The 27,599-nt window shown below is 42.3% G+C and overlaps 1 protein-coding gene across 1 annotated transcript; it reads left to right on the top strand.

Moving 5' to 3' along the window:
• The first annotated feature begins 838 nt into the window (after positions 1-838).
• On the top strand, positions 839-21,986 carry ELAC1 (elaC ribonuclease Z 1). Its single transcript, XM_032152269.2, has 4 exons — positions 839-914; positions 7,090-7,254; positions 16,712-17,179; positions 19,612-21,986. The coding sequence occupies exons 2-4, from the start codon at positions 7,098-7,100 to the stop codon at positions 20,076-20,078; spliced, it is 1,092 nt and encodes a 363-aa protein (XP_032008160.1). The 5' UTR covers positions 839-914; positions 7,090-7,097; the 3' UTR covers positions 20,079-21,986.
• The last annotated feature ends 5,613 nt before the right edge of the window (positions 21,987-27,599 follow it).

Below are 27,599 nucleotides of genomic sequence, written 5' to 3'. Positions count from 1 at the left end.
AATACTGGAATACAGGGTGTGTCTTTTTTTTTTGTATTTTTAGTAGAGACGAGGTTTGCCATGTTGGCCAGGTTGGTCTCCAACTCCTGAGCTCAGGCAATCTGCTCCTCTTGGCCTCCCAAAGTGATGGGATTACAGGTGTGAGCCACGGCGCCCGGCCAGCTGCTGGATATTTTGACAACCTCAAGTACATTGAGCACGAAATCGGTGCATCTGGCAGTACACAGGAACTTGAAATACTTTTTTTAAAGTTGTTATTCAAACTGAAGGAGTTTTTCCCTGTGGTCTGTAATCGCCACATGCCCGTTCTGTATACAGCCAGCCTGGGCTTTTCCAGCCACGTCCGCTACCTAAGAGAACACCAAGGCTTGGAGTGAGTACGGCGCAATCAGCTTCAGATGTTAAGCAAATAGTTCCACCTAGAGTAGGAAAATGGAATATGGACGGGGCTTTATGAAGGTGCATGGTCAGGCAAAGGATCTTAGTGGATGAAAGACAGTAAAGATTCATCCCAACCAAAGACCAAAAATGACACATATGTATGAGCAAAACATCAGGAAGAACACTCTTGTGTGGAAAATATTACACGGAAAACAAAAGAAGAGTAACTTTTTCCCTTTTGGTTTATCCTGCTCTGGTCCTCAGGGCCATAGCCACCACCTGACACACAGCGACCTGGGAAGGAGGGAAACTCAATCACTGCCCTCGCGGCCCCGGGGGAGCCCGGAAGCGCGCCCAGAGCCAGGACCCGCGCGGGCGCCACCGAGCGCGGACCTCCCTCGCATCCTAGAGCGGCCGCGCGGGACCCGGCCGGCGGCGTACTTCCGCCCGGGCGCATTGTAGCCCCGCGGACAGCTGGGCCAGAGTGCGGGCCTGCACCTCCCTCGGCTCCTGGCGCGGGCCTCGGGGAGAGGGTGAGTGCGGTAGGGCATACCAGAGGGGGGCGGGCGCGCTTCCTCAGGACTCGCCGGCTCGACCAGGCACGGCCCGGCGCTGGGGACCTAAGCCTGGGGAGCGTCCGGGAGCGAGGACGCGCCTCGTTCACCGCCCCGGGCCGGAGTCTCGGCGGGCCGGAGCCTCGGCCGCCCGGCGCCGCCGCACACCCAGCCTTTTTCGAGGCTAACACGGGCTCGTAGGGGAGCCTGGGCTCTCCAGAGGCCGGAAATCTGGCCTCTGGACCTGCCTGTGCCTTGGCCTCTTACTTTCTGCCGCCCGGCCCCGGTTCTTTCAGCTCTAAGATGGAGGACGGCGATATCTGCCCTAGGCACACCACAGAGTGATTGCAGGGTTGACACTGCCTGCCTGAAAACGAAGGAGCGCCGGTTCTCAACCCGGTAGCCAGTAGAATCGCTTGGGAAGCCTCCAAATGTTGATGCCCCATCATCACCGGGGAATTGTGATCTGCGGCCAGGACCGAGATCCACGGGCCCAGAGTGAAATGACAGTACTGTGATCACGACTGGAATACGCACTTTGCCGAACGTGGATCACAGTCTTGAGAAAGCAAGCAGCTGGGTTTTTGTTTTGTTTTTTTTCCAAGAAGACAGGGACCTAATCTGGTTTGCTCGCATTTAATTCTTAGTGCCAAGAATGGTGCATGTCCCAAAACATGCACCATTGATTAAATAATTTCTGATTACTTCCCGACCTGTTTGGAGGGTTTTCATTATATTTGTTTTTGAATTATTATGGAAACCTTCAAGTCATATATGAAAATTGAATAGTATGCTGAACTCCCAATTCAGAATCAGTTCTGTTTCATCTGTTACCCTCTCCCCCACTGTAGTATTTTAAAGCAAATCTGAAATGTACCATTCCATCTGTTACCTTGTTCATGTTTATAAAACACAATAACACCTTTTTAAGAGATAAAGCCATTATCAGTGTAATTAGCACTTCATTTTACCCTCTACTATCCAGTCAGCATTTACATTTTCCTAGTTGTCTCTCTCCTCTTACCCAGTTTGTGCAAATCAGTATCCAAACAATCTACACACGTTATATTTGGTTGATGCCTCTTAGATCTCTCTTAATCTTTTTCCCTCGCTCTTTATTTTGTTCTCTTTATTTTACTTGAACAAGTCATTTGTACGGTTCACGTTTTCTACATCCAGGATTTTGCTTTTTCCATCTCTGGTATCCTTTGATAAGCAGGTATTTAGACCTGCAGCCTTTTTCAGGTCAGGTTCTATTTTTTGGCAAGAAAACTTAATGGGGGATTACTGTGTTTTTCACATTGTATCACACGAGGAATTAGATAGCATCTTGCCTCTCTTTGTGGACCTTTTATGTACAAGTAGCACCATAGGGTAACAATTGACCAGGGAATGCCAGCAAATACATGCAAAAGAAATGAGAGAATATCACCTTTTGGCAACCCCTAATGAAATAATGGATCCTGGCAATGATCACTAGTGGCTGTTAACGTCAGAAAGAGAGATAGCTAGACAATGCGTGCTGCCTAATGGGGTACTTCCATTAGACAGCACACCGTTTGTCTTATCAAGTATTCTTGGAATAATGGGGGTGGTGTGTATAGGTGAAACATGATTGCCTATGAGTTAACAGTTGTTGAAGTTCAATGATGGGTGTATGGCATTGCATTGTGCTAATCTCTACTTCTGTATGTGTCTGAAGTTTTTCAGAATAAAACTTTTTTTAAAAAGATTGATTAGTTGAGTACTGAGTTTAGGTCAGCCTCATCCATACATTGCAGTTCTCTGTTAGCCTTTCACTAAATGATCCTCAAATCGGACTCCATGTTAGGATCACAGGAGAAGGCTTTTTATTTTATTTATTTTTTAATACTAAAACATGTCTCACTTGCAGAATTTCCTATCTAAATGTTCTGAGATGGAGTCCAATTATTGATACGGTTTTTTGTTTTGTTTGGGACTACAGGTGTATGCCACCATGCCCAGCTAATTTTTTATAGAGACAGAGTCTTGCCATGTTCCCCAGGCTGCTCTTGAACTCCTGGCCTCAAGCCATCCTGCCACCTCGGCCTGCCAAAGTACTGAGTTTACAAACAGGAGCCACCATACCTGACCTTCACTGATATGTTTTAAAAGCTGTCCAGGTGATTCTAAAATGCCCCCGGGGTTATGTACTACTGATCTAAATCCATTATTTGTTAGGGATGACAAAGTGATTATATTCTATTATTCCTTCTGCAGTTAATTTGCCTTTACAAATGTTAACTTTCTGCATTCTGTTTATTCTTACCTATCTTGCAAATCAATAAGGAAGCCTCTGCAAATAAAGCTCCTTTATTATCAGAGGAAGACTTGATCTTGGAGGTGATAATGTAGAGTAACACATGAAAGGGATGTTAGCAATAACCTCAACGCTATGCTTAAGGTAGAGATGCACCACCTTATGTATGAGGGTTGGCGGCAGGAAATATGGGGAGGGGCTGTTTCCCAAAATGGAAGGGAAGACTAGGCAGTGTGTAGTTAGAGAAGCATGTTTGGCCGTATGACACATTTCCAAAAAAAAAAAATCATCAGCATTAAGTAAATATAAATTTTAAAAAATTAAATAAAATGCCACTCATTGAAACATAATGTAAAAGATTTAAAAGAAAAGTTAATCCCCCGCACAGCCCCCACCCCATCACTTTAATCACCCATGAGATAACCCATATTAACAGGATGGTGTGTACCCTCTCCCACATCAGACTTTCTCTGTCTTACATAAATGTAGGGGTTTGGGGTATTGTTATAAAAATGAGATCATACCATAGCCATCTGTAACTTTTCTCCTTGTCATCCCTCCACGACAGTAGTTACAGAAGACTCTATTAGCTGCAGAATAAATAGTTGATAGAATAAATAATAGCACAAATGTACAATAAAATATTCAGCCATTTTCCTATTGATATATTTGGATTGCTTTCATATTTTAGCCACCTTGAGAGCACCACAATACACGTCATTTTACATAGATCTTTATTATTTGGGTAGATTATGAAAAATGGGATTACTGGGGGAAAGCATATAATTATCAACAGCATCATTATTGCTGGTAATATATATTCCAAATTATTCTCCCAAAGCATAATCGCAATTCATAACTTTGTCACCATTAGTTTGTGACAGTACCCATTTACCCTCATCCCGGTTAGCACTGATTAGCATTGCTCCATTGATATTTGCCTGCTAGCTGATGTGTGGTAAATGGTCTCTCTTTTTTTGTTTGTTGTGAGAGTGGGTCTTGTTCTGTCACGCAGGCTGGAGTGCAGCAGTGAGATCACAGCTCACTGCAGCCTTAACCTTCCAGGTTCAAATGGTCCTCCTGCCTTGGCCTCCTGAAAAGCTGGGACTATAAGCACATGCCTCCATGTCCAGCTGATTTTTGTTTTTTATTTTTTTTGTAGAGACAGTGTCTCACTATGTTGCCTAGGCTGTTTTCAAACTCCTGGGCTCAAGTGATCCTCCCACCCCAGCCTCCCAAAATGCTGGGATTGCAGGCATGAGCTACCGTACCCAGCCTCTTTGTTCTTTGTTTTGCATTCCACTAACTACCTGGAGACTGAACCCTTATCTTTTATTTATTAATTTAAATGTTTAAAATAGATACACGATAGTTGTTTGAACCCTTTTCATGCTTATAGGCCATTTGGATTTCTTCTGTGATTCATATATATATATCTCCTTTGCCTGTTTTTCCATTGCACCAGTATTTTTGTATTTTGAATGTATTTGCATAAACTTTTTTTTTAGGAGCATTAACCCCCTGTCATAAGGGGGTCCAAACTATTTTTTTCAGGTTTTCTTTTCTTGTCCTTTGACTTTGTGAGTCTCAATATATACAAAATATTTTATTTAGTGAAAATGTCTGTTTTTAAAATTTCTGGATTTTATGTCTTGCCAATAAGGGCTTCCCATCTCCACAGTTAAGGGTATAAACATTCTTCTAATTTTTTTTGAACATGTTATTGGATTTTTTACATTTAAATTTCTTAACTATGTGAAGTGTATTTTTATATACAATGCAAAGTGAGCATCTTTCTTTGCTTTTTTCTCTGCTAGAACAGCCAATTATGTCAGTGCCATTCATTAAAGAAACCACACTTTTTACACCTTTGTTATACACTGTATTGATTGCGATAGGTAGTTGGTTTATTTCTGAACTTTCCCTTCCCTTTTACCTCTATTTTTGTGCCAATATTATTGTATGTATGTATGTACGTATGTGTTTATTGAGACAGAGTCTTACTCTGTCACCCAGGCTGGAGTGCAGTTGTGCAATCTTGGCTCACCACGACTGCCACCTCCCAGGTTCAAGCAATTCTGCTGCCTCAGCTTCCCGAAGTAGCTGGGACTACAGGTGTGTGCCAGCATGCCCGACTAATTTTTGTATTTTTAGTAGAGACAGGGTTTCACCATCTTGGCCAGGCTGGTCTCAAACTCCTGACCGTAGGTGATCCACCCTCCTCAGCCTCCCAAAGTGCTGGGATAACAGGCATGAGCCACCGTGCCCAGCCTATTCTATTTTAATTATGTCAGATTGCTGTAGTAAATGTCAATACCTAGAAAAGCACGTCACTACTCACTGCTTTTTGGAATTTTCTCGCCCCTTCTCAGACATTTATTTTTTCTTCCATATGATTTTTGGATTGTTTCTGTTCCAAAATAAATCCCACTGGAAATCTGATAGAATTTGCACCAAATACATCTACATTAGCTTAGGAAGGATGAACATCTCTGTGATATCAAGTCATCCTATCAAGGACATAATGTGTATCTCTTATTCGTGTGAATCTTTTGGGTGCTGTTCCTTTCCTGCTAACTTTATTTCTGGTAATTTTGTTTTTGCTCTTGGAATGGGTTTTTTCCCCCATTTCTGTTTTTATCTTGTTATTGCTAAGACTGAGAAGAGTTATTGAAGTTTTTGTATATTTTATATCTAGCTGTCGGTCAAATTCTGTTATAGTAGTTTTTCTTAAGCTTATTTGTTTTCTTCCCTGCCATCAATGTGGATAATCTATAATCAGTTATGTATAAATTTCAGTTCGTTCTAATGTATTTTGTTTGATACACATCTTGCATCTCAGAAGTATATCAGTGATGTCAGATGTACCTAGAAATAGTGAAAGGAATAGTGCCAGGAGTTGGAATAAACCTGCACATTCAACAGGTTGTTGCTGATCACTTAAAATAGCAGAGTCCCTAGTCCTCGTGAGTCATGGACCATGTCATGTAGGGAGTGAGACATTTGTTCAGCATTATTGTGAAATATCAGCATGACTATAGAGCATCATAGAGCATTACTGTTATGATTGTTCAGAGAAAGGGCTGATCATTATGGGCATCAGAGACACCATTTGGTGAGCATCATTAAATACCGTCTCTTGCCCAGTATCTCAACTAGAGTTGTTGTTGTTTAATGTTTATTAGAAGGATTTTTTAAAAAAAATTAATAAGTAGAAAGTACAGAGAGTTCCCATATACTCTCTTATCCCTCACCCCTCAGTTTCCCCTTATTAACATCTTGCATTAATGTGGTATATGTTCAGAAGCTTAAGAGCTCATAAAAAAAATGAAAAGAAAAATGTGCTACATGTGTTACAGTTGATAAGCCAATATTGATACACTGTCAACTAAAGTTTACATTAGAACTCATTCACTCTAGTGGTGTTCATTCTGTGTACAGTTGACCAATGTATAATGACATATGTCTGTCTTACTGTATCATACAGAATTGTTTCACTGCCCTAAACATCCCCTGTGCTCCACCTGTTCATTCTTCCTTATCTCCCCCTGTATCACTAGCAAGCACGATTTTTACTGTCTCCATAGTTTTGCCTTTTTGAGAACATCATATAGTTAGAATTCAGCTATAGTTTTTAATTGCCTGGGTTTGGTTATTTTTGTTTGGGTGTGTGAGCGATTATACAAGATTTGTTAACTTGGAGTTTTAGCCAAGTTATTAAAATCTTACTGTGGATATGTGTGGAATACTATGAGAGACCAATAATCCAGACTGTTCTAAATAACCAAAAAGTAATAATAACGATAAATATTACAGGAATGTGTTTTTGGTACAGTGATATGAAATAATCCCCAGATGATCTTTCTGTTGCAGGGTGGAAGATGTCTATGGATGTGACATTTCTGGGGACGGGTGCAGCATACCCATCTCCAACCCGGGGTGCCTCTGCTGTGGTCCTTCGGTGTGAAGGCGAGTGCTGGCTCTTTGACTGTGGTGAGGGAACACAGACACAGCTTATGAAAAGCCAACTTAAAGCAGGTTAGTGTGCCTTCAGCTATCTTGTTAAGATTTTTTTGTTGTTCTGCTTCATTTTCTTGGCTCTCCTTGGACATTTTGTTTAAAACAGCCCTGATGGTTGCATCCCACTTCAATGCTAGACCCTGGTGAGACTTGGAAGGCCTGCAGGCATCTGGCCACATCCACTGAACTTCATTTGCTTATTTACTTGCTTTTCATTTATCCCGTAGATGCTGAAAGCAAGGATTCATGTAGGCTTGGGGTTTGGGAAATGTCGTGGGATACACTGGGCATATTAGATGGACACTGCCTTAGCAAGGAAGCAGTGTACATACTTACCTCCAACGGGAGATAGTTTTCATGAGAGGATGCAAAGGGTAGGAAATGTTTGGAGGAGGGAGATGCTCTTTTCCTCTTGAGGTTATTAGGGTAAACTTCTCAGCGAGGTTGACGTGTGGGTTGTCAAAGGAGGAGGAGGAATTTCAGGGCTGAGGAGAAGAAGGGCATTTCAACCAGGGGGAATGGAGTGAGTAGAGGCCAGCATCTGGGAGATAGAGCAGTCCAATGGTGAAAAGCTTCAGCTCGGAGTCAGGCAGACCTGGGTTCTAGTCCTGGCTGTGTCTTGGGCCTGTGACCTTAGCATATCAACAAACTTCAACTTTTACTTTCCCCATCTTGAAAATGGGGATAAAAAGTCTACTTAGAAAGGGTGTTATGAGAATTACATGTAATCATTTATTCTCTGTGTGATTGCATCTTTGTCAGTTAAATCTTAGCTCAGATGCCATCTTCTCAGAGGCTTTCCCAAATCCTCCTGGATTAAGTAGTTCCTCTCTCACCTCAGTCATTCCTTTACTTTGTCCTATTTTTATTGACTTCTTAGCATCATCAGTATCTGAAATTATGTTATTTAGTTTGTTTCTGTGTTCTTTATCTCCCTATACTGTAAAGTACATTCCATGATCATTTATATACCTAGTAGATGCCTAGTTATATCTGTTCAACTAGGCATCTACTAAGTATATAAATGATCATGGAACTTACTTTACTTTAGTGAATGGATAAGACGTTTAGCAACTTAGCACAGTGCCTCTCACTTATTAGGTCTTGATAAATAATATTGAAGTCATTATTCCTACAACTCATCACAGTACCTGGCACTTGGTGACTAAAGGAAAGATACTTCTGGTGTTCAGGGATCTCTTGGTCTGGTGATGGAAACTGACATGCAAACAGACAGTAATCCATCATGTAATATGATAAGTAGAATAATGGAGGTATTTTCTAAGTACTTTGGACCACAAAGGAGGGGGAAGTAACTGACCATTCATTAATAGAAGGCATCCCAGAGATTGTTAACAGTTGAGCTAGGATCCAAGAGATACATAGAAGTTTTTCTGAGAGAGAAGTAGAGATGGACATTGAGGGAATGGACAACAAAGTGAGCAACAAGTAAGGAAGTTTCCAGGAAAGAACTGGCATGTTGGGGAGCATTGAGTACTTGGCTAGGCTAGATGGAACTAAGAATGCTGAAAAGGTGAGGGCTGACTGTGAAGTCCTCTGTAGCATAGTAAGATATTTAGACTTTATTGTTCTACTGGGAAAAAGAAACCATTCATGTTTTAAAGGGGGGAATAAGGCAATCTTGTTTGTGTTTTAGGACCGAGTTTTCTGATGGCACATGTATTGGGAGAGAGAGAGAATAGCATCAGGGAGACCAGTTCCAAGGCAATTGCAGTTCACTTGTATCAGTTCATTTTCATACCGCTATGAAGAAATACCCAAGACTGGGTAATTTATTAAAACAACGACAAAAAAAGAGGTTTAATGGACTCGCAGTTCCACATGGCTGGGGAGGCCTCACAATCATGGTGGAAGGCAAAGGCAGAGCAAAGGCGTGTCTTACATGGTGGCAGGCAAGAGAGCATATGCAGGGGAACTGCTCTTTATCAACCCATCAGATCTCATGAGACTTATTCACTGTCATGAGAACAGCATGAGAGAACCTGCCCCCCATGATTCAATTACTTCCCACCGGGTCCCTCCCATGACATGTGGGGATTATGGGAGCTACAATTCAAGATGAGATTTGGTTGGGACATAGCTAAACCATATCATTCCACCCCTGACTCCTCCAGAACCTTATGTCCTCATATTTCAAAACCAATGATGCCTTCCCAGTAGTCCCCCAAAGTCTTAACTCATTTCAGCATTAATTTAAAAGTCCACAGTCCAAAGTCTCATCTGAAACAAGGCTTGTCCCTTCCACCTATGAACCTGTAAAATCAAAAGCAAGTTAGTTACTTCTTAGATACAATGGGGGTACAGGCATTGGGTAAATACACCCATTCCAAATGAGAGAAATTGGCCAAAACAAAGGGGCTATAGGCCCCATCCAAGTCCAAAATCCAATAGGACAGTCAAATCTTAAAGCTCTGAAATGATCTCCTTTGACTCCATATCTCACATCCAGGGCATGCTGATGCAAGAGGTGGGTTCCCATTGTCTTGGGCAGCTCTACTCCTGTGGCTTTACAGGGTATAGCCCACTTCCTGACTGTTTTCATGGGTTGGCGTTGAGTGTCTGCAGCTTTTCCATGCACACAGTGCAAGCTGTCAATAGATCTGCCATTCTGGGTTCTGGAGGACAGTAGCTCTCTTCTCACAGCTCTACTAAGCAGTGTCCCAGTGGCTATGTGTGGGGGCTCACACCCCATATTTCCCTTCCACACTGCCATAGTAGAGGTTCTTTGTGAGGGCTCCACCCCTGCAGAAGACTTCTACCTGGACATCCAGGTGTTTCCATACATCCTCTGAAATCTAGGCGGAGGTTCCCAAACCTCAATTCTTTACTTCTGTGCACCCGCAGGCCCAGCACCACATCCAAGCTGCTAAGGCTTGGGGCTTGCACTCTCTGAAGCAACTGCCTGAGCTGTACCTTGGCCCCTTTAAGCCATGCTGGGATGCAGGGCACCAAGTCCCAAGACTGCACAAAGCAGCAAGGCCCTGGGCCCAGGCCAGGAAACCATTTTTCCCTCCTAGGCCTCTGGGCATGTGATGGGAGGGGCTGCTGTGAAGACCTCTGACATGCCATGGCAACATTTTCCCCATTGTCTTGGTGACAACATTTGGCTCCTCATTACTTACACAAATTTCTGCAGCCAGCTTGAATTTCTGCTCAGAAAATAGGATTTTCTTTTCTATTACATCATCAGGATGCAAATTTTCTGAACTTTTATGCTCTGGTTCCCTTTAAACATAAGTTCCAATTCCAAACCATATCTTTGTGAATACATAAAAGTGAATGCTTTTAAGAGCACCCAAGTTACTTCTTGAATGCTTTGCTGCCTAGAAATTTCTTCTGCCAGATACCCTAAAGCATCTCTCTTGAGTTCAAAGTTCCACAGATCTCTAGGGCAGGGACACAATGCTGCCAGTCTCTTTGCTAAAGCATAGCAAGAATCACCTTTGCTTCAGTTCCCAATAAGTTCCTCATCTCCATCTGAGACTACCTTAGCCTGGACTTTTTGGTCAAAACCATTCAACAGGAAATTCCGAACTTTCCCGTGTCTTCCTGTCTTCTGAGCCCTCCAAGTCTCTAGGAAGTTGTAAACGTTCCCACATTTTCCTGTTCCTTCTGAGCCCTCCAAACTGTTCCAACCTCTGCCTGCTACCCAGTTCCAAAGTCACTTCCACATTTTCAGGTATCCTTATAGCATTATCCCACTCTACCAGTACCAATTTACTGTATCAGGCCATTTTCATACTGCTATGAAGAAATATCCAAGACTGAGTAATTTATTAAAAAAAATGAGGTTTAATGGACTACTTGCAGTTCCACATGGCTGGGGAGGCCCCACAAACATGGTGGAAGGCAAAGGCAGAGCAAAGGTATGTCTTACATGGTGGCAGGCAAGAGAGCATGTGCAGGGGAACTCCCCTTTATCAAACCATCAGATCTCATGAGACTTACTCACTGTCATGAGAACAGCATGAGAAAACATGCTCCCATTATTCAATTACTTCCCACCGGGTCCCTCCCATGATGTGGGGATTATGGGAGCTACAATTCAAGATGAGATTTGGGTGGGGACACAAACCATATCATCACTGTGTGTGTGTGTGTGTGTGTGTGTGTGTGTGTGTGAGAGAGAGAGAGAGAATGAGGATGTTGAAGTATAGAGATGGAGATGAGAGATTCAATTTAAGAGATACTTGTAGAGCCAAGAGGAGATGGTCACTGAATGTCTAGTGTGCGAGGAAGTGAAGAATTAATACAAGTTACTGATGGTGATGTCCTGGACCTAGAGAAAAAGTTAGGAAAAGAGTTGTTGGAGGAAGGAGCTAATGCATATTGTTTGGGACATATGGCCTTTAGGTAGGTACAATTGAACCATAATTATATACTCTCGTGTTGAAACTTTGAGATAATTCAGGTGCTATTCTTTGCTTTCCTTGGATCATACAGAGATTCCTTTCATAAGAACCTTCATGAGAGCCCTCTGGACAGGCACAGGCCAGAGTAGAGACTTGATAGTTAACATTTTAGACAGTAGGAGTTGAGGTGGCAAGGTGTACTAAAATAGAAACAAGAAATTGTTAAGTGTGAGTACCAGAGGTTTGGCTGTGGGGATACATCTTTTTATTTAATACTTGTGTTAGTTATCTGATACTATCTAATAATGCATAACAGATTATAAATTTAGTGGCTTATTTGCATTTATTATCTCCTAGTTACTGTAGGTTAGGGAGTTTGGGCCTGGTTTAGCTAGGTTTTCTGCTTCAGGGTCTCACTAGGCTACAATCCAGGTGTTGGCTGGGGTTACAATTTCATCAGAGGCCCAACTGGGGAAGATTCTGCTTTTCAGCTCTTTCAGGTTGTTGGCAGAATGCTTACAGTGGTAGGACAGTCCACCCTGAGCTCCTTGAGTTCTCTGCATTGTAGGTTTCTGCTTCATGGTAGCTTGCTTCTTCATAGCCAGCATGGGAGAAGGAGACTCTAGAGTAAGTCTGCTAGCAAGTTATGTCCCATAACATAATCACACTGCATTCTTGTGCCATATTCTACTGGTTAGAAGCAAGTCACAAGTCCCAGCGACACTCAAGGAGAGGGGATTGTAGGACGTGAACACCAGGAGGTAGGGGCCACAGGGATCACCTAAAGTATCCACCACAAGTATATTTTACAGTTCCTTTATATATGATTTTTTTTTTTTTTTTTGAGACAGAGTCTTGCTCTGTTGCTCAGGCTGGAGTGCAGTGGTGCGATCTCGGCTCACTACAACCTCTGCCTCCCAGGTTGAAGTGATTCTTATGCCTCAGCCTCCTGAGTAGCTGGGATTACAGGCACGCACCACGACACCTGGCTAATTTTTTTTGTATTTTTAATAGAGATGGGGTTTTGCCATGTTGCCTAGGCTGTTGTCAAACTCCTGAGCTCAGGCAATCCATCCGCCTTGTCCTCCCAAAGTGCTAGGATTCAGGTGTGAGCCACTGTGCCCAGTCTATATAGGATTTAAATAAACAGTTGGAGTTGGGCACAGTGGCTCATGCCTGTAATCCCAGTATTTTGGGAGGTCAAGGCAGGAAGATCACGTGAGGCCAGGAGTTTGAGACCAACCTGGGCAACATAAAGAGACTCCATCTTTACAAGAAATAAAAAAGCCAGGTGTGGTCCCAGCGGGAGGCTGAGGCAGGAGGATCCTTTGAGCCCAGGAGGTCAAAGCTGCAGTGAGCCATGATTGAGCCACTGCACTCCAGCCTGGTGACAGAGCAAGACCCTGTCTCAACAAATAAATAAACATAAATGCATGCATTCATACAAAACACAACCCCAAAATCCCAAAGGAACCTTTAGTTTACTGCATTTCTATACGCTTAGAAAAAAAATTTCTGAGGCTGGGCATGGTGGCTCACGCCTGTAATCCCAGCACTTTGGGAGGCCAAGGCAGGTGGATCACGAGGTCAGAAGTTTGAGACCAGCCTGGCCAACATGGTGAAACCCCATCTCTACTGAAAATACAAAAATTAGCTGGGCGTGGTGGTGGGTGCCTGTAAACCCAGCTACTTGGGAGGCTGAGGCAGGAGAATCGCTTGAATCCAGGAGGCGGAGGTTGTGGTGAGCTGAGATTGTGCCGCTGCACTCTAGCCTGGGTAACAGAGTGAGACTCCATCTCGAAAAAAAAAAAAGAAAGAAAAATTTCTGGCCTTAGAGAGGAAGGTGAGATAGTAATCCTAGGGCATTACCTTTGACTGTCTAGTACTTCAGATGCCCCTAGTCTCAAACTGGAATGCAGCACCCTCAGTACATACTAATTTCTCTCCATAACCTATTATGGACCTATCATTATTTGATTCATTGAAACCCTTCCAGCTTGTACTACCTCTAGGGATAACGGATATATTACATAGTGGTGAAGTCTGGGATTTAATGTACTCATCACCAAATAATGTACGTTGTACCCATCAGGTAACTAATCATCCCTCACCACACCCCCCTGCCCCCCGCCACCCTCCCACTCTTCCAAGTCTTCCATGTATATTATTCTACACCCTATACTTATGTGTACACATGAAATGATTATTAAAAGTATTATAAGAGCATGATTTTTTAAATGATATAAAAAGTATAAATGCTTATTGTAAAAATTCAAACAAAACAGAAAAGTGTAAATAAGAAAAGTCCAAGTCTCCCCCATAGGTGCATTTTCTATGTATATAGATATGGTGATAGTATGGGAGTGTGTGTGTGTATAGTTCTGCATACATAGAATTATACTGCTGTTGGCATAACCTGCTTTTTTTTTCAACTGAGCAATGTATACAAACAATATATTGCAGCTTTTCCAAATCCAGTAAATATACCTATGTCTTCATTTTTAGAGAATGCTCAATATTCCACTCCTCTGTGGATGACATATTCCCCCATAACTTCCTTGTTCCCAAGGGAAAGGGAACTCAGGCATTTTTGTGTCTTCATTTGAGAGCTTCCTCATACCTTTGATAATTGTGGTTGCCATTCCTTCTCCCTTTGAAATCAGGTTTCTTGAAAAATGAAATATTTGTCTCCTTGAAACTGTGATAACTGTAGGAAGCAGTTTTTCACTTAATTTGCCTCACTTCAAGTTCACAGGTTGTTTTGGTATTCAGTTTGGCTTTGTTTTAGAGTGGTTAGGGAAAGGGCCCAGAAAGTCAGATGCTGGCAGTTTTTAGGCCACTGGGGGATCTGGACTCAGTGACTGCTATAGTTCTTTTTTTTTTTTTTTTCGAGATGGAGTTTCACTCTTGTTGCCCAGGCTGGAGTGCAATGGCCTGATCTCGGCTCACCACAACCTCCACCTCCTGGGTTCAAGCGATTCTCCTGCCTCAGCCACCTGAGTAGCTGGGATTACAGGCATGCGCCATCACACCCAGCTAATTTTGTATTTTTAGTAGAGGCAGGTTTTCTCCATGTTGATCAGACTGGTCTCAAACTCCCGACCTCAGGTGATCCACCCACCTCAGCCTCCCAAAGTGTTGTGATTACAGGCATGAGCCATCGCGCCTGGCCCTATTGCTGTAGTTCTTTTGTCTGCAGAATCCTCAGGTCACTCATGGAGGTGGCTTGGCAACCCGGACAGCGAGACGGGGGATATGAGGGATTCAGGCAGTAAAAAAACAGCAAAAAGGAGCATATTGAGGAAACTTCTAGAGTGCCTCCTGGGGATTCGCAAGGTCCACAATCAGCCTGTGCCAATCTATTGTTCTCTGTTGCTGGGGCCTGGGCTTGGATGTAGTAATTCTGGGAAGACTTGCTTGGAGAACACTTGATGTTATAGAACAAATCACATTACAGTAAACTCTTCCTGTTCTTTTATGGTATCAATAAACTGTTTCTGTATGTTTATAGCATCAAATGTTTAAAATAGGTGGGCCTTGAGCAAAGGACCAGAAGTCTCTTTTGTACTAGATATGTGTTAATTTTGGTTGTTACTTTTGAAATGTCATGTGGTGCGTCTCAGAAAATGCTGATGTGGCATCCTGCCATATTCCAGCAATAAATTCAGTTTACCGTTGGCTAAACCAAGTTATAACCTAAGCCAGTATGCACTGAAAAAGCTGTTGTGTTAGTTCAGACTGAAAGGAAGAATGGACCCAAGTACCCTTACATAATAGCTTAGGGGATCGGCCCTCCTGCATTCTGGCATCTGTTGCCCACCTTCCTTCTCAGTTCCTCACCTTTTTCCGTCTCCTACCTCCCTTTTCCCCTCCCTTCCTCACCCTCCTTCCTTTTTCTCCATCTTCTTCAACCTCACCCAGACAAACAGGCCGTGACTTGATTGGTTAATCCCTGTCCGGTATAGGGAGTCTTTAAAAGGCAATTTTGGGTTCAGGTACTGGTCCAGTCAGTGGGAGCCAGTGGAACATTTTATTTTCCTGGAATATATGTTTGCTTTTCTCAGAGGGAGCAGTAGGGGGCAATGTAATTGCTAGATGCTTTTGATACTTGAGGCCTATCTATTTAATAGTTAAGTGAATTATTTTGGTACACCTGTATATTTTACTTGGTTTTTTTTTTTTTGAGACAGTTTCGCTCTTGTTGCCCAGGCTGGAGTGCAATGGCACAATCTTGGCTCACTGCAACCTCCGCCTCGCGAGTTCAAGTAATTCTCCTGCCTCAGCCTCCTGAGTAGCTGGGATTACAGGCATACGACACCACGACTGGCTAATTTTGTATTTTTTTTTTAGAAGAGATAGGGTTTCTCCATGTTGGTCAGGCTGGTCTCGAACTCCCAACCTCAGGTGATCCTCCCGCCTCGGCCTCCCAAAGTGCTGGGATTACAGGCGTTGAGCCACCGTGCCTGGCCTACTTGTTTTTTTATGTGACAGAAAATGTATGAAAATACTCTGAAAACTGCAAAACTATGTAATATGAAGATGTTTTATGAAAAATGTTATATCTTATTGAAACCATCTAGTGGGGCTAGGCACGGTAATCCCAGCACTTTGGGAGGCCAAGGTGGGTTAATTGCTTAAGGCCAGGAGTTTGAGACCAGCCTGGGCGACATAGCAAGACCCCATTTCTACAAAATTAAAAAAAAAAAAAAAAGCCAGGCATAGTGGTAGGGTCTGTAGTCCTAGCTACTTGGGAGGCTGAGGCGGTAGGATCACTTGAGTCCAGGAGGTCAGGCTGCAGTGAGCTATGATCACACTACTGCACTCCAGCCTGGATGACAGAGCAAGACCTGTCTCTTTAAAAAAAAAAAAAACTATTAAAAACAAACAAACAAACAAAAAACCATCTGGTGAAATAAAGCCTGTTTTCTTGTTTTTGGAATCATGTAGCAAAATGTAAATGAATAAGTTTATGATGATAAGTAGGACTTTTAAATTCAATTTACTATTTTTAATGTAAATTGTTAGGCTTGTTTCAGATAGCTTTGTATGGGTTTTTAGTTAATGAAAAATTTCCAAATGTATTTCTCTATCTCAATCAAAAGGGAGAATTACCAAGATCTTCATCACACACCTTCATGGAGACCATTTCTTTGGCCTTCCGGGGCTCCTCTGCACAATCAGCCTGCAGAGTGGCTCCATGGTGTCCAAACAGCCCATTGAAATCTATGGCCCTGTAGGGCTTCGGGACTTTATCTGGCGAACCATGGAACTCTCTCACACGGAGCTGGTCTTCCATTATGTGGTTCATGAACTGGTTCCTACAGCGGATCAATGTCCTGCAGAAGAACTAAAAGGATTTGCACATGTGAATAGAGCAGACAGTCCTCCCAAAGAGGAACAAGGAAGAACTATCCTATTAGACTCAGAAGAAAACTCATACCTTCTGTTTGATGATGAACAGTTTGTTGTAAAAGCATTTCGCCTCTTTCACAGAATTCCCTCATTTGGGTTTTCAGTCGTGGAAAAGAAACGCCCAGGTAAACTCAATGCACAGAAACTTAAAGACCTTGGTAAGTGTTTTTTTTTGTTTTTTGTTTTTTTCCCCGCTTCTCATCAATAGGGCTCCTGTTGACTGAAGCTATAAGAAGTGTCATAGTAAGGCCAGGAGTGGTGCTTCACGCCTGTAATCCTAGCACTTTGGGAGGCCGAGGTGGGAGGATCACTTGAGTTTGAGAGTTCAAGACCAGCCTGGGCAACATGGCGAAACCCCATCTCTACTAAAAATACAAAAAGTAGCTGGGTGGGGTGGCATGTGCCTGTAGTCCCAGCTACTTGGGGGGCTGAGGCAGGAGGATCGCTTGAACCTGAGAGGTCAAGGCTGCAGTGAGCCAAGATGGTGTTACTATACTCCAGCTTGGGTGACCAAGTGAGACTCTGTCTCAAAAAAAAAAAAAAAGTGTCATAGTAAGCTTCCACTCCTCTATCACAGGCCTAAAACTGACATTTTCTCCACTTAGTCCCTTTGCCCAAAGTTTGCTTATTAAGGAAAATCCATGGGGCCAAAAAATGCTATTTAGAGCAAAAGCCAAGTATACATTTGAATCCTGTCTTCAGCTCCCTGGATCCACATTCTTAGTCTGTCTTCATCTTATACTATCTTGGTTGGCAAGGTGATTTGGGTGGTAGTGGTGGTGGTTTTAGGTCCAGGCTTTATTTTTTCATGTCTTCCCTTTGATATGTGTTTTTGATGACATCTTTGGTCTGAGAATTTTTGCCATCATTCTTAACCTTACAGCTGCAACCATGTGCTTTCAGAATTTCCTTCTGTATCTACTTTGCTTACTAATTTAACCTTGATTAAATTAATTTGGTATTCAAAACCCTGTGCCTCAACCAGTTTTATATATCAGGGTTCATCATAGTTGAAAGCAAGCATACAGAGGTGGGCTTGGGGTTTATCTAAGGCTTCACACCTCCTCCATGCTAAGCCAGCATGCATGAGGGGATCTTTTCAGCACCTCTTGCGAGGTAAAGTCCAGGTACGTTATATCTCCAGCGTCACTGCCTTCACGGGCATGCTGTGGCAGTGCCTGTAAAAAGCATGGTAGCATTTTGTGTGTGTTTGTTTTTTTATTTATGTGATCTCTTCCTCAACTAAAACAAAATGCTAGATAATGAGGAAAAGTGACTTAGGCCAAGGGTATTTTTATTACCTGAAAGCCTGTGGAAATACTATTATATTTGGAAACTTTAAACAAGATCTGTGTTGGAATTGGTGGTCATATTATACTGGTTTGTAAGTATTGTCCATAGTGATGATCAGGTCTTATTTTAAATTAATATGAGATTTTTTTTTTTTTTTTTGAGATGGAGTCTCGCTCTGTCACCCAGGCTGGAGTGCAGTGGCGCGAACTCGGCTCACTGCAAGCTCCGCCTCCCGAGTTCACGCCATTCTCCTGCCTCAGCCTCTCCGAGTAGCTGGGACTACAGGCGCCCGCCACCATGCCCGGCTAATTTTTTGTATTTTTTTTAGTAGAGACGGGGTTTCACCGTGGTCTCGATCTCCTGACCTCGTGATCCGCCCGCCTCGGCCTCCCAAAGTGCTGGGATTACAAGCGTGAGCCACCGCGCCCGGCCTTAATTTAAGCCCACTTTGATAAATGTGGAACTGCCCTTGTCTGCCAAGAAGACTAATAATGTACAATTGCCTGAAAAAATGCTCCTTGATCTCGTAATACAAACAATCCCGCTAACAATTTTTTTATTAAGTTACTTTGTAGGTACTTGTTTTGACTAGGTGTTGATTATCTTTTTTTTTTTTTTTTTTTTGAGGCAGTCTCACTCTGTTGTCCAGGCTGGTGTGCAGTGGTGTGATCTCAGCTCACTCACTGCAACTTCTGCCCGCTGGGTTAAAGCAATTCTTGTGCCTTGGCCTCCCATGTAGCTGGGACTACAGGTGTGCACCACTACGCCCGGCTAATTTTTTGTATTTTTAGTAGAGGCAGGATCTTGCCTTGTGGCCAGACTGGTCTCAAACTCCTGAGCTCAAGTGATCCGCCTGCCTCGGCCTCGCAAAATGCTAGGGTTACAGGTATGAGCCACTGCACCCAGCCTGACTATATCACTATTTAAATGCACTCTCAAATTTTACCCAAAGGTGAGCTTATTAAATAAAGCACTCTCAAAAACTGTTGTTTCTGTGCACAGCAGAGAATCAAGAATGTTATAGTGACTACAATAAGGTCCTAGCAATACTTAGGAGACTAAAAGTTGTCTGACATGTATGCATGGGAAATGTGTTAAGTACTAAGGCATTGCTAATATCAATCAACACTGAAATTTTAAAAATGTATAAATAATTCCAGTTTTCCACAAGTAGTAAAACATTTATAACAATTATGGATGCCTTTTCCATTAGCTATTTGCAATGCTGTTAAAATAGACTCTTGAAAAGTCATAAATTCCATTCCTATGATGTAATGTTATCTGCCTTCATCATTAGGTGTTCCGCCAGGTCCTGCCTATGGGAAGCTGAAAAATGGAATTTCTGTTGTTCTGGAAAATGGGGTTACAATTTCTCCCCAAGATGTCTTAAAAAAGCCTATTGTTGGAAGAAAAATCTGCATATTGGGTGACTGCTCTGGGGTTGTGGGTGATGGAGGAATAAAGCTGTGCTTTGAAGCAGACCTGTTGATCCATGAAGCGACCCTGGATGATGCCCAGATGGACAAAGCAAAGGAGCACGGCCACAGCACACCACAGATGGCAGCAACATTTGCAAAGTTGTGCCATGCAAAGAGGCTGGTTCTGACTCACTTCAGTCAGAGGTACAAACCAGTTGCCTTGGCCAGAGAAGGAGAAACAGATGGCATTGCAGAACTAAAAAAGCAAGCTGAATCAGTGTTAGATCTCCAAGAAGTGACTCTAGCAGAAGATTTTATGGTGATAAGCATTCCAATCAAGAAATGAAACCAGTGTTCCTGAGTACACACTGACATGTCTGTGAATATGTTACTGAACCTATAGTCCAGTTTTTTATTTCTTGTTTTAGTCTGAAATTATTTGGGCCCTAATAATCCTAAAAAGAATGGAGCTGCTCAGTATTTAAAGGGAGCAAGCTTTTTGATAATAAATCTTTTTAAGAGAAAAAAAACCCCAGCATCCTTTTTAAAGTCCAGATTTGTCAAAATGATAGACTATTCAGGTATACGTCTTATTTTGTGCTACTACCACAGATAGCCAATATTTCATGCAGTCCTGGGCTTAGCTTCTGCCCAGCTTTATTGCTGCTATTGGCAAAGAGCACAGGACTCAGCCCTCGTGGCTAAAAATGGTATCTTGGCAGTTTGTATTGAATCTGTTTGTGTTATTAACAGAAGAGGGAGAAATGTCATGAGACGTTGGATATGCAGGATTGACAATAGCATGACCATAACTTTGCTGGAATACTGAATGCAGGATTTGGCTAGGTGTTTATTTTAACATTTTATTAAACTTTCTATTTGGCTCTTAACCCATGGTTCTCAGCTGGGGTGACACTGCTCCTCTAGAAGCAGGTTTGAAATTATGGGTATGTTTTCTTGTCACAGTGACTGAGTAGGTGGTGATAGTGGTGGTACTACTACTACTGGTATTTAGTCAGCAGGGATCAGGGATGTTAGATGTCCTGCAAAGTTTTGGTCAGTCGTATACAATAAAGAATCATCTCACCCCGAAATGCAAATTGCAGGCCCATTGAGATACACAGCAAGTTAAAGTTTATACTCTTGATGTGAATATAGTTTACCAAAATTAGTGACATAATGAGTCGAATTACTAGGTAAGTCAAATCCTAAAGAGTGAATATGTTAGAATTGCAATGTCATACCAAATAACATTCAAAAGAAATGAGCCATCAAGTGAAGCTTATGAACCTGGAGGTAAAAAATGCTTATCTATTAAACTGAGGTTTCATTTATGTGTCCCTATTAATAAACATTATTTGCCCCACAATGTTTCTTAAAACATGCTCCATGGAAAGCTAGTCTTGAGTGCTGATTCACTCAGGGGCTCCTCAGTCAAGTCAGTTTGGGAAACACATTATTGCTGTCTGTCCTTCTAGGAGTGGTGTAGCGCCCATCAACATATTAAAAACAGTATTGCTTCAAATGATCATAAACCAGTGTTTGATGCCAGAAATACCTGATCCCAGAGTCCCATTCTGTGACGTGTGGTGGTACCTCTGTGTGGTCTGGAGCAGGCAACTCACTCTCTGAGTTTCTTCAGCTTGTTCATTTCAAAAATGGGAAAAACGGTAAGACCCATGTCATAGATTGTTAAACAAGACAACATATATAAGGAGCGTAGCACATTGCTTGAAGGTGTTGAGAAATCCTGCAGTACAGAGGCCTGTCAGCTCTATTGAAACCCTTTCTCAGTCATATTTCACCAGGTACTACCTGTTAACATCTCAGGAACCTAGAGTGCTTTACAGCACACATATTTAGAAACACTGTTGTAGTACATACTGTTCAATTCCTCTGAGTTCTGGGGCTTCTCTGGCCAAAATTTTTGACTCCTAGCTAGTTGTGGAGACTCCAAAGTAGTGATGATTGGCTGGGGCAGTGGCTCATGCCTGTAATCCCAGCATTTGGAGGCCAAGGCAGGCGGATTGCTTGAGCCCAGGAGTTCCAGACCAGCCTGCACAACATGGTGAAACCCCATCATTACAAAAAATACAAAACTTAGCCAGGCATGGTGGTGTGCCTGTGGTCCCAGCTACTGAGGAGGCCAAGGTGGGAGCCTGGAGAGGTTGAGGCTGCAGTAAGTCATGATCATGCTCTTGCACTCCAGCCTGAGCAACGAGCAAGAGCCTGTCTCAAAAAATAAATAAATAAATAAATAAATAAATAAATAAATAAATAAATAAAAGAACAATGATCAAGATAGGTCTGGTTACTTAAGAGATGATCATTCTGATGCAGTCTCTAGAATGGTCTGTCTTACTGTAGACTCTGCCCCCAAAAAGTGCCAAATTTTGATCATGCATAAAGCATGTCATGGTTTCTAAATTCAAATAAGCATTAATTAGACATCTAATGTACCTAAACTTGTGCAAGAGGCTAGGACTCTAGGACTAGAATGGCTCAGATGAGTATCTCTAATGCATGAAGCCCCTGAGGATAGAGATTATGTCTTAGTCACTGCCACATCCTTAGAAATGCCCACCTAGAGCTGAGTGCAGTGGTGTGTGCCTGTAGTGCCAGCTACTCAGGAGGCTGAGGTGGGAGGATCACTTGAGCCCAGGGGTTCAAGTCCATAGAGACATAGCAAGACTCCATCTTGGCCAGGGGCAGTGGCTCACGCTTGTAATCCCAACACTTGGGGAGGCCAAGGTGGATGGATTGCTTGAGGTCAGGAGTTCAAGACCAGCCTGAGCAACATGGCTAAACCCCCGTCTCTACTAAAATTACAAAGATTAGCTGGCTGTGGTGGTGCATAGTAATGAAACTAGCCCATTTCATTACTGAACTTACCAGAAAGAATTTAAACCACCTGTTTGGTGGTGCCCCATTCACTGAGTACTAAATAAGTGCCAGACTTTATTGTGTTGGTAGTACATACATGAATAGACAAATGGCAAAATTCCAGCCCTAAGCGCACAGCCTAGTGAAAGAGACCAGTAGATAAAAGTAAATCTGTAGTTGCTTCACATGTTCTAATCTTGTATCCTGGGCACTCGAATTTTGCTGTTCCTGAGCATTACTTGGTAGCTGACTTGAGCCATGCCCTTAGAATCAGGCTCTATAAATACATATGGGATAAGCCCTCAGAGGCCATGGGAATGTGGAAACGATATGTTGGGTCAAGTGTAGAGTATCAGTCCATGATGAGAACTTTTTCTAGACCCTCTTCTGGGCTAGAATTTGTTTTCAGTGATAGGGACATTCTAAGAATTTGTGGAGCTAGAATTAAGAAAGAAACTTACATTGGACTTCTCAGAACCTGTACTCTACCCAAGAATTTGACTCTTAAGTGGGGAGGGTGACCATAATATGTATTGTGTCCCAAATTTATTTGATTACTGAATCCTCTTTTTGCCACGGAAGATCTTGTAACTTTAGAAATGGCATTCTCCATACGTCGCAAAATTATTCTATTTATTTTTTTTTACCTGCACAGTTTATTGAGCTAATGATTTCCATGTCTACACTTAATATATTACTTCCTTTGTCCTAATCTGCCTCCATTGTAAGGAATCCATAGATACCTACTTATTTTAGATTTTATTATTATTATTATTTGAGACAGTCTCATTCTGTATTTTAGATTTTAAAAAATGCACACTTGTGGCCAGGCACCATGGTTCACCTGTAATCCCAGCACTTTGGGAGGCTGAGGTGGGTGGATCACTTGAGGTTAGGAGTTCCAGACCAGCTTGGCCAACCTGGTGAAACCCCATCTTTACAAAAATTAGCTGGGCATGGTGGCGGGCACCTATAATCCCAGCTACTTGGGAGGTTGAGGCAGGAGAATAGCTTGAACCTAGGAGGCGGAGGTTGTAGTGAGCCGAGATCACACCACTGCACTGCCTGGGTGAAAGAGCAAGTCTCTGTCTCAAGAAAAAAAAAAGTGCACATTCTAATTCTCCAAAGTTGTTTACACTTGCCCAGATAGACCCTAAATCATCTCTGTTTAATACTCATGCCTCATTAATGCACTTTTAATGAACTTTGAATTATAAAAGCAGCGTATGCTTGGTAGAGAATTTTTTTAAGATACTATAAAAGAAGACAATTATTCGTAATTCCGTCACCCACAGAGAGCTGTTATTTCTGATCCAGTGGTCCCCAAACTGAGGGGTGGGTGAGAATTACTCAGGGTGTGTAGGTAGACAGTGATCCTTAGGCTGTGTTTTCAAAGACTTAGGCTCTGTTTTCAAAGGTCTGGGGTAAACCCAGGAATTTGCATTTTTAATAAGCCCCCAAGGTGATTCTGAGGTATATGAATGGCAGACCATATTGGGAGAAAAAAACTGTCTATTCTATGCGTTTTTAAAGTTTTGTGTGTGTTTAGATATTTTGTATGTGCTTCTACCTATGTTTGTATGTGTGTATATTATACACATGTATATTTTTACATGTAGGCTGACCTCAACTGTTTTTCTCATTTAGCATATTATGAGCATTTCCACACGGCATTAAGTGTTCTCTGAAAGCATGAATTTAATGATTTTCTATTATTGCATTCTATAGATACAGTATCACTTAACCAATTTGGAGGCAGTGAGATTGTTTTCCGTTATTACAAATAATACTATTATGAATATTCTTATGCATAAATCCTTGTATTTCTGAGTATTTCCTTCCTTAGAATTGATTTCTCTGAGGGTGAAAATCTGACTTCTTTTTGGAGGTTCTGCGTAGGAATTGCCCACTGGTTTCCATGTTCTTTTACACTCCTAGCAGCAGTGAACAGGAGTGGCCTGTTTCGATATTCTATCTGGAGATGATATGGAGTATCATCAGCTCATGACCTTGCTAACGCTTCTTCCCCAAGACATTAGTCCTATGAAGATTATTTTCACCTCGCAGTGCAAATAACTTTGTTATGTCTTGCAAGTAGGACGTATTGTCATTTCCTTGAATATTCTTATGCCAACTTAAAAATTTGGTAGTTTTTACTTTAGGGGTAAAAATTCTTACTGCTTCAAATACGTCCATGATAGATGTACAGTGAAGGTACTTTTTTACTAACAAAGGTATAAATTTATCGTGAAATGTGCTGGTTCTGTACTTACTGATTGATGGATTTTTCAGGTAATGAATGAGTCAGTATTTTTCTTACATGGGAAGACTAAAAAGGAAGCGCTGGTAATGCTCTGAATGTTCCCTCTTGGCAGGATAAGAATAGAGCGGGGAGGCGGGTGAGATCGCAAAATTCTTTTCTTCCTTAGTAGGAAGTAAACAATGTCTAAAAGTGAAAAATAAATAGTACTCTAAGCATAGTATGTTTTTTAAAAGCAGAAGGAGGGGAGGAGAGACTACCAGATGAATAGTTAAGAGTGGAAGAAGGGGTCAGAAGGGTCAAAGGGGTGGAGACGGACGGTCAGGGGACTGCTATTTTTTATAAGCCTAATAGTATTAGCACTATTTTATATTTTAAACCATTTGTGTATATTCATTTAGTTTAAAAATTACATTAAAACACACACACAGATAAGATGCTGCTCTGAGTAATCTTATTCAATTGCGTGTCTCCCCATGGGTGCTACAGGCAGTTAGCAGCTGCTTTCAAGCCTTTGTAACATTCCAGTCCCATTCTCCATACTGCAGTCTGAGTCTGTGTGTTTTGTTTTTTTCAAAATGCACATTTGAGTCTCACATTCCCCCTGCTTGAAACTTAATGGTCATTTCTTACCCACCTTTCCAATCTAATCTTCCTCTACACTTCTGCAGCCCTAGCCACGTGGGTCTTCTTTCAGTCCTTTGTCAGGGCTTTCTGTTGTCACAAAGCCTTTGCAAGGCCTGCTCCCTCTGCCTGGAATGCTCTTTTTCCTCTCCCCAAGTTAACCCTTACTGGGCTTCAGATCACAGCCCTATAGTCACAGCCTCATGGAAACCTTCCCTGGCCTCCCCACTAGGTAGCATATTACTCTTTTTTTTTTTTTCTTTTTGAGACGGAGTCTCGCTCTGTTGCCAGGCTAGAGTGCAATGGTGCGATCTCTGCTCCCTGCAACCTCCACCTTCTGGGTTCAAGCGATTCTTCTGCCTCAGCCTCCATATAGCTGGTACTATAGGTGTGCACTACCACGCCCAACTAATTTTTGTATTTTTGGTAGAGATGGGGTTTCACCATGTTGGCCAAGATGTTCTTGATCTCCCGACCTTGTGATCCACATGCCTCAGCCTCCCAAAGTGGTGGGAACACAGGCGTGATCCACTACCCCCGGCCGCATATTACTCTTATAGCACCTGCATCTGACCTTCCTGGTGCTTGGCACTTACTATTTTCATTTTGCTTCCGTGAGTGATGTTTCTCTTTCCCATTAGCATTGTAAGCTTCCCAAGAGCAGAACTGTGTCTTTCGTTTCCCTCTGTGCCTAGCTTGGTGCCTGGAACATATTAGGCACTCAATAAATAGTGTTGACTGGTTCAGTTTTCCCTGTCATCCTGTTATTCAGTTAATATGCAGTGCCTTGTTTTTCTAGGAATTCTTCCTGATTAATATTACAAACAAAATTCCCACCCCTAGTCTCTGAAATAAAAGTAGGAAGGAGGATAATGGTTGTCTGTGACTTTAATGGGGTGAATCCTTTTAAGTGGTAATTTTAAAGCTTTAGTTTTGTGTCATATGATATGCAGACAGAAACCTAGACCCATGGGAAGGGTTGGAAAAAAGATTTACTCTGCCTAAAAAGTTGGGATGTTAGCTTTTGCAATGTATAGGGAAATCAGAACAGAGAGGAGACAGCCAAGCCCCAGGCAGGAGTCTGGAGCCCTATGCAGGCAGGAAAAGTGGGAAAACTTTAAGAACACAGATATCTGATACTCAATTTTATGTTGCCTGCATTGCTTGGAATTAAGTCCCTACTTTCTACCTAACTTCCTTTGAAGTCTGCTAGACACACATGACTTGGGGATCCCCCCCCAGCCCTGCACACCACCAAAAGAGAACAAGTTCTAAATTCCATGACTAGGTTGACCTGGGGGGAAAAAGGACAGCAGGGAAGAGAGTGAGACAATCCCCAAACTAATACAGTTCACAGGAGCTGAAGTCAGAGGTGATTACATGAACCAGTTATTTTCAGAAAATTGTGAAGAGGACATTGACCTTAACATAGCCCATGGAATGAGAGTGACAGGGGTTGAGCCAATTTCATGTATATCTTAAAGGACAGGGTAACTCCAGCTGCAATCTAGACACAGATATTTCTGTGTCCTTGATATGTTTCAAGGTTTAAAAGGCTGTCATATCCAGTATAACAAGGAAGTTTTTTGGGGGGAAGCAGTACCTAAGTTTATCCAAAGCAAAAAATATTTCCACCCCTAAATAAAGCTAGCTGAGAAGCACTGCTGCTCAGATGTCAGGATGCTAATTATACACCCAGCAGACATGGAAGGTACAAAGATGAAATGCACCCACGAAAAAGTAAAAGGGGAAAGGCAAGGGATCAAGTTTTCCAGCTATATAAATCTACCTTTAATTGCCAGAAATCATTCAGGCAGCCTCAGGTGGAGAACTACACAATGTTTAGTTCACTGTCACCAAATGAAACCAAGGTTATCTGGGTTGTTTTCTACATTGTTATGGCTTCCAGACGTCATAGGCTTGTCTGACTGTATCTCTTGACACATCCTGGGCTGGAAGTGACCTTATCACTCGGCCTTCTAAAGTGCTGGGATTACGGTTGTTGACCCAGACATGAGTACCTTAGAAGTACCCATATCTGGGTCAGCAACTCAAATGCTGATCCCAACTGGCTCACAAAGGGCCTTCCGATGGAATACA

The sequence above is a fragment of the Hylobates moloch genome, unplaced genomic scaffold (assembly GCF_009828535.3).
Source record: "Hylobates moloch isolate HMO894 unplaced genomic scaffold, HMol_V3 SCAFFOLD_5, whole genome shotgun sequence".
Lineage (NCBI taxonomy): Eukaryota > Metazoa > Chordata > Mammalia > Primates > Hylobatidae > Hylobates > Hylobates moloch.
The sequence above is the reverse complement of the archived record's forward strand: the minus strand, read 5'-3'. Positions and strand labels throughout refer to the sequence as shown.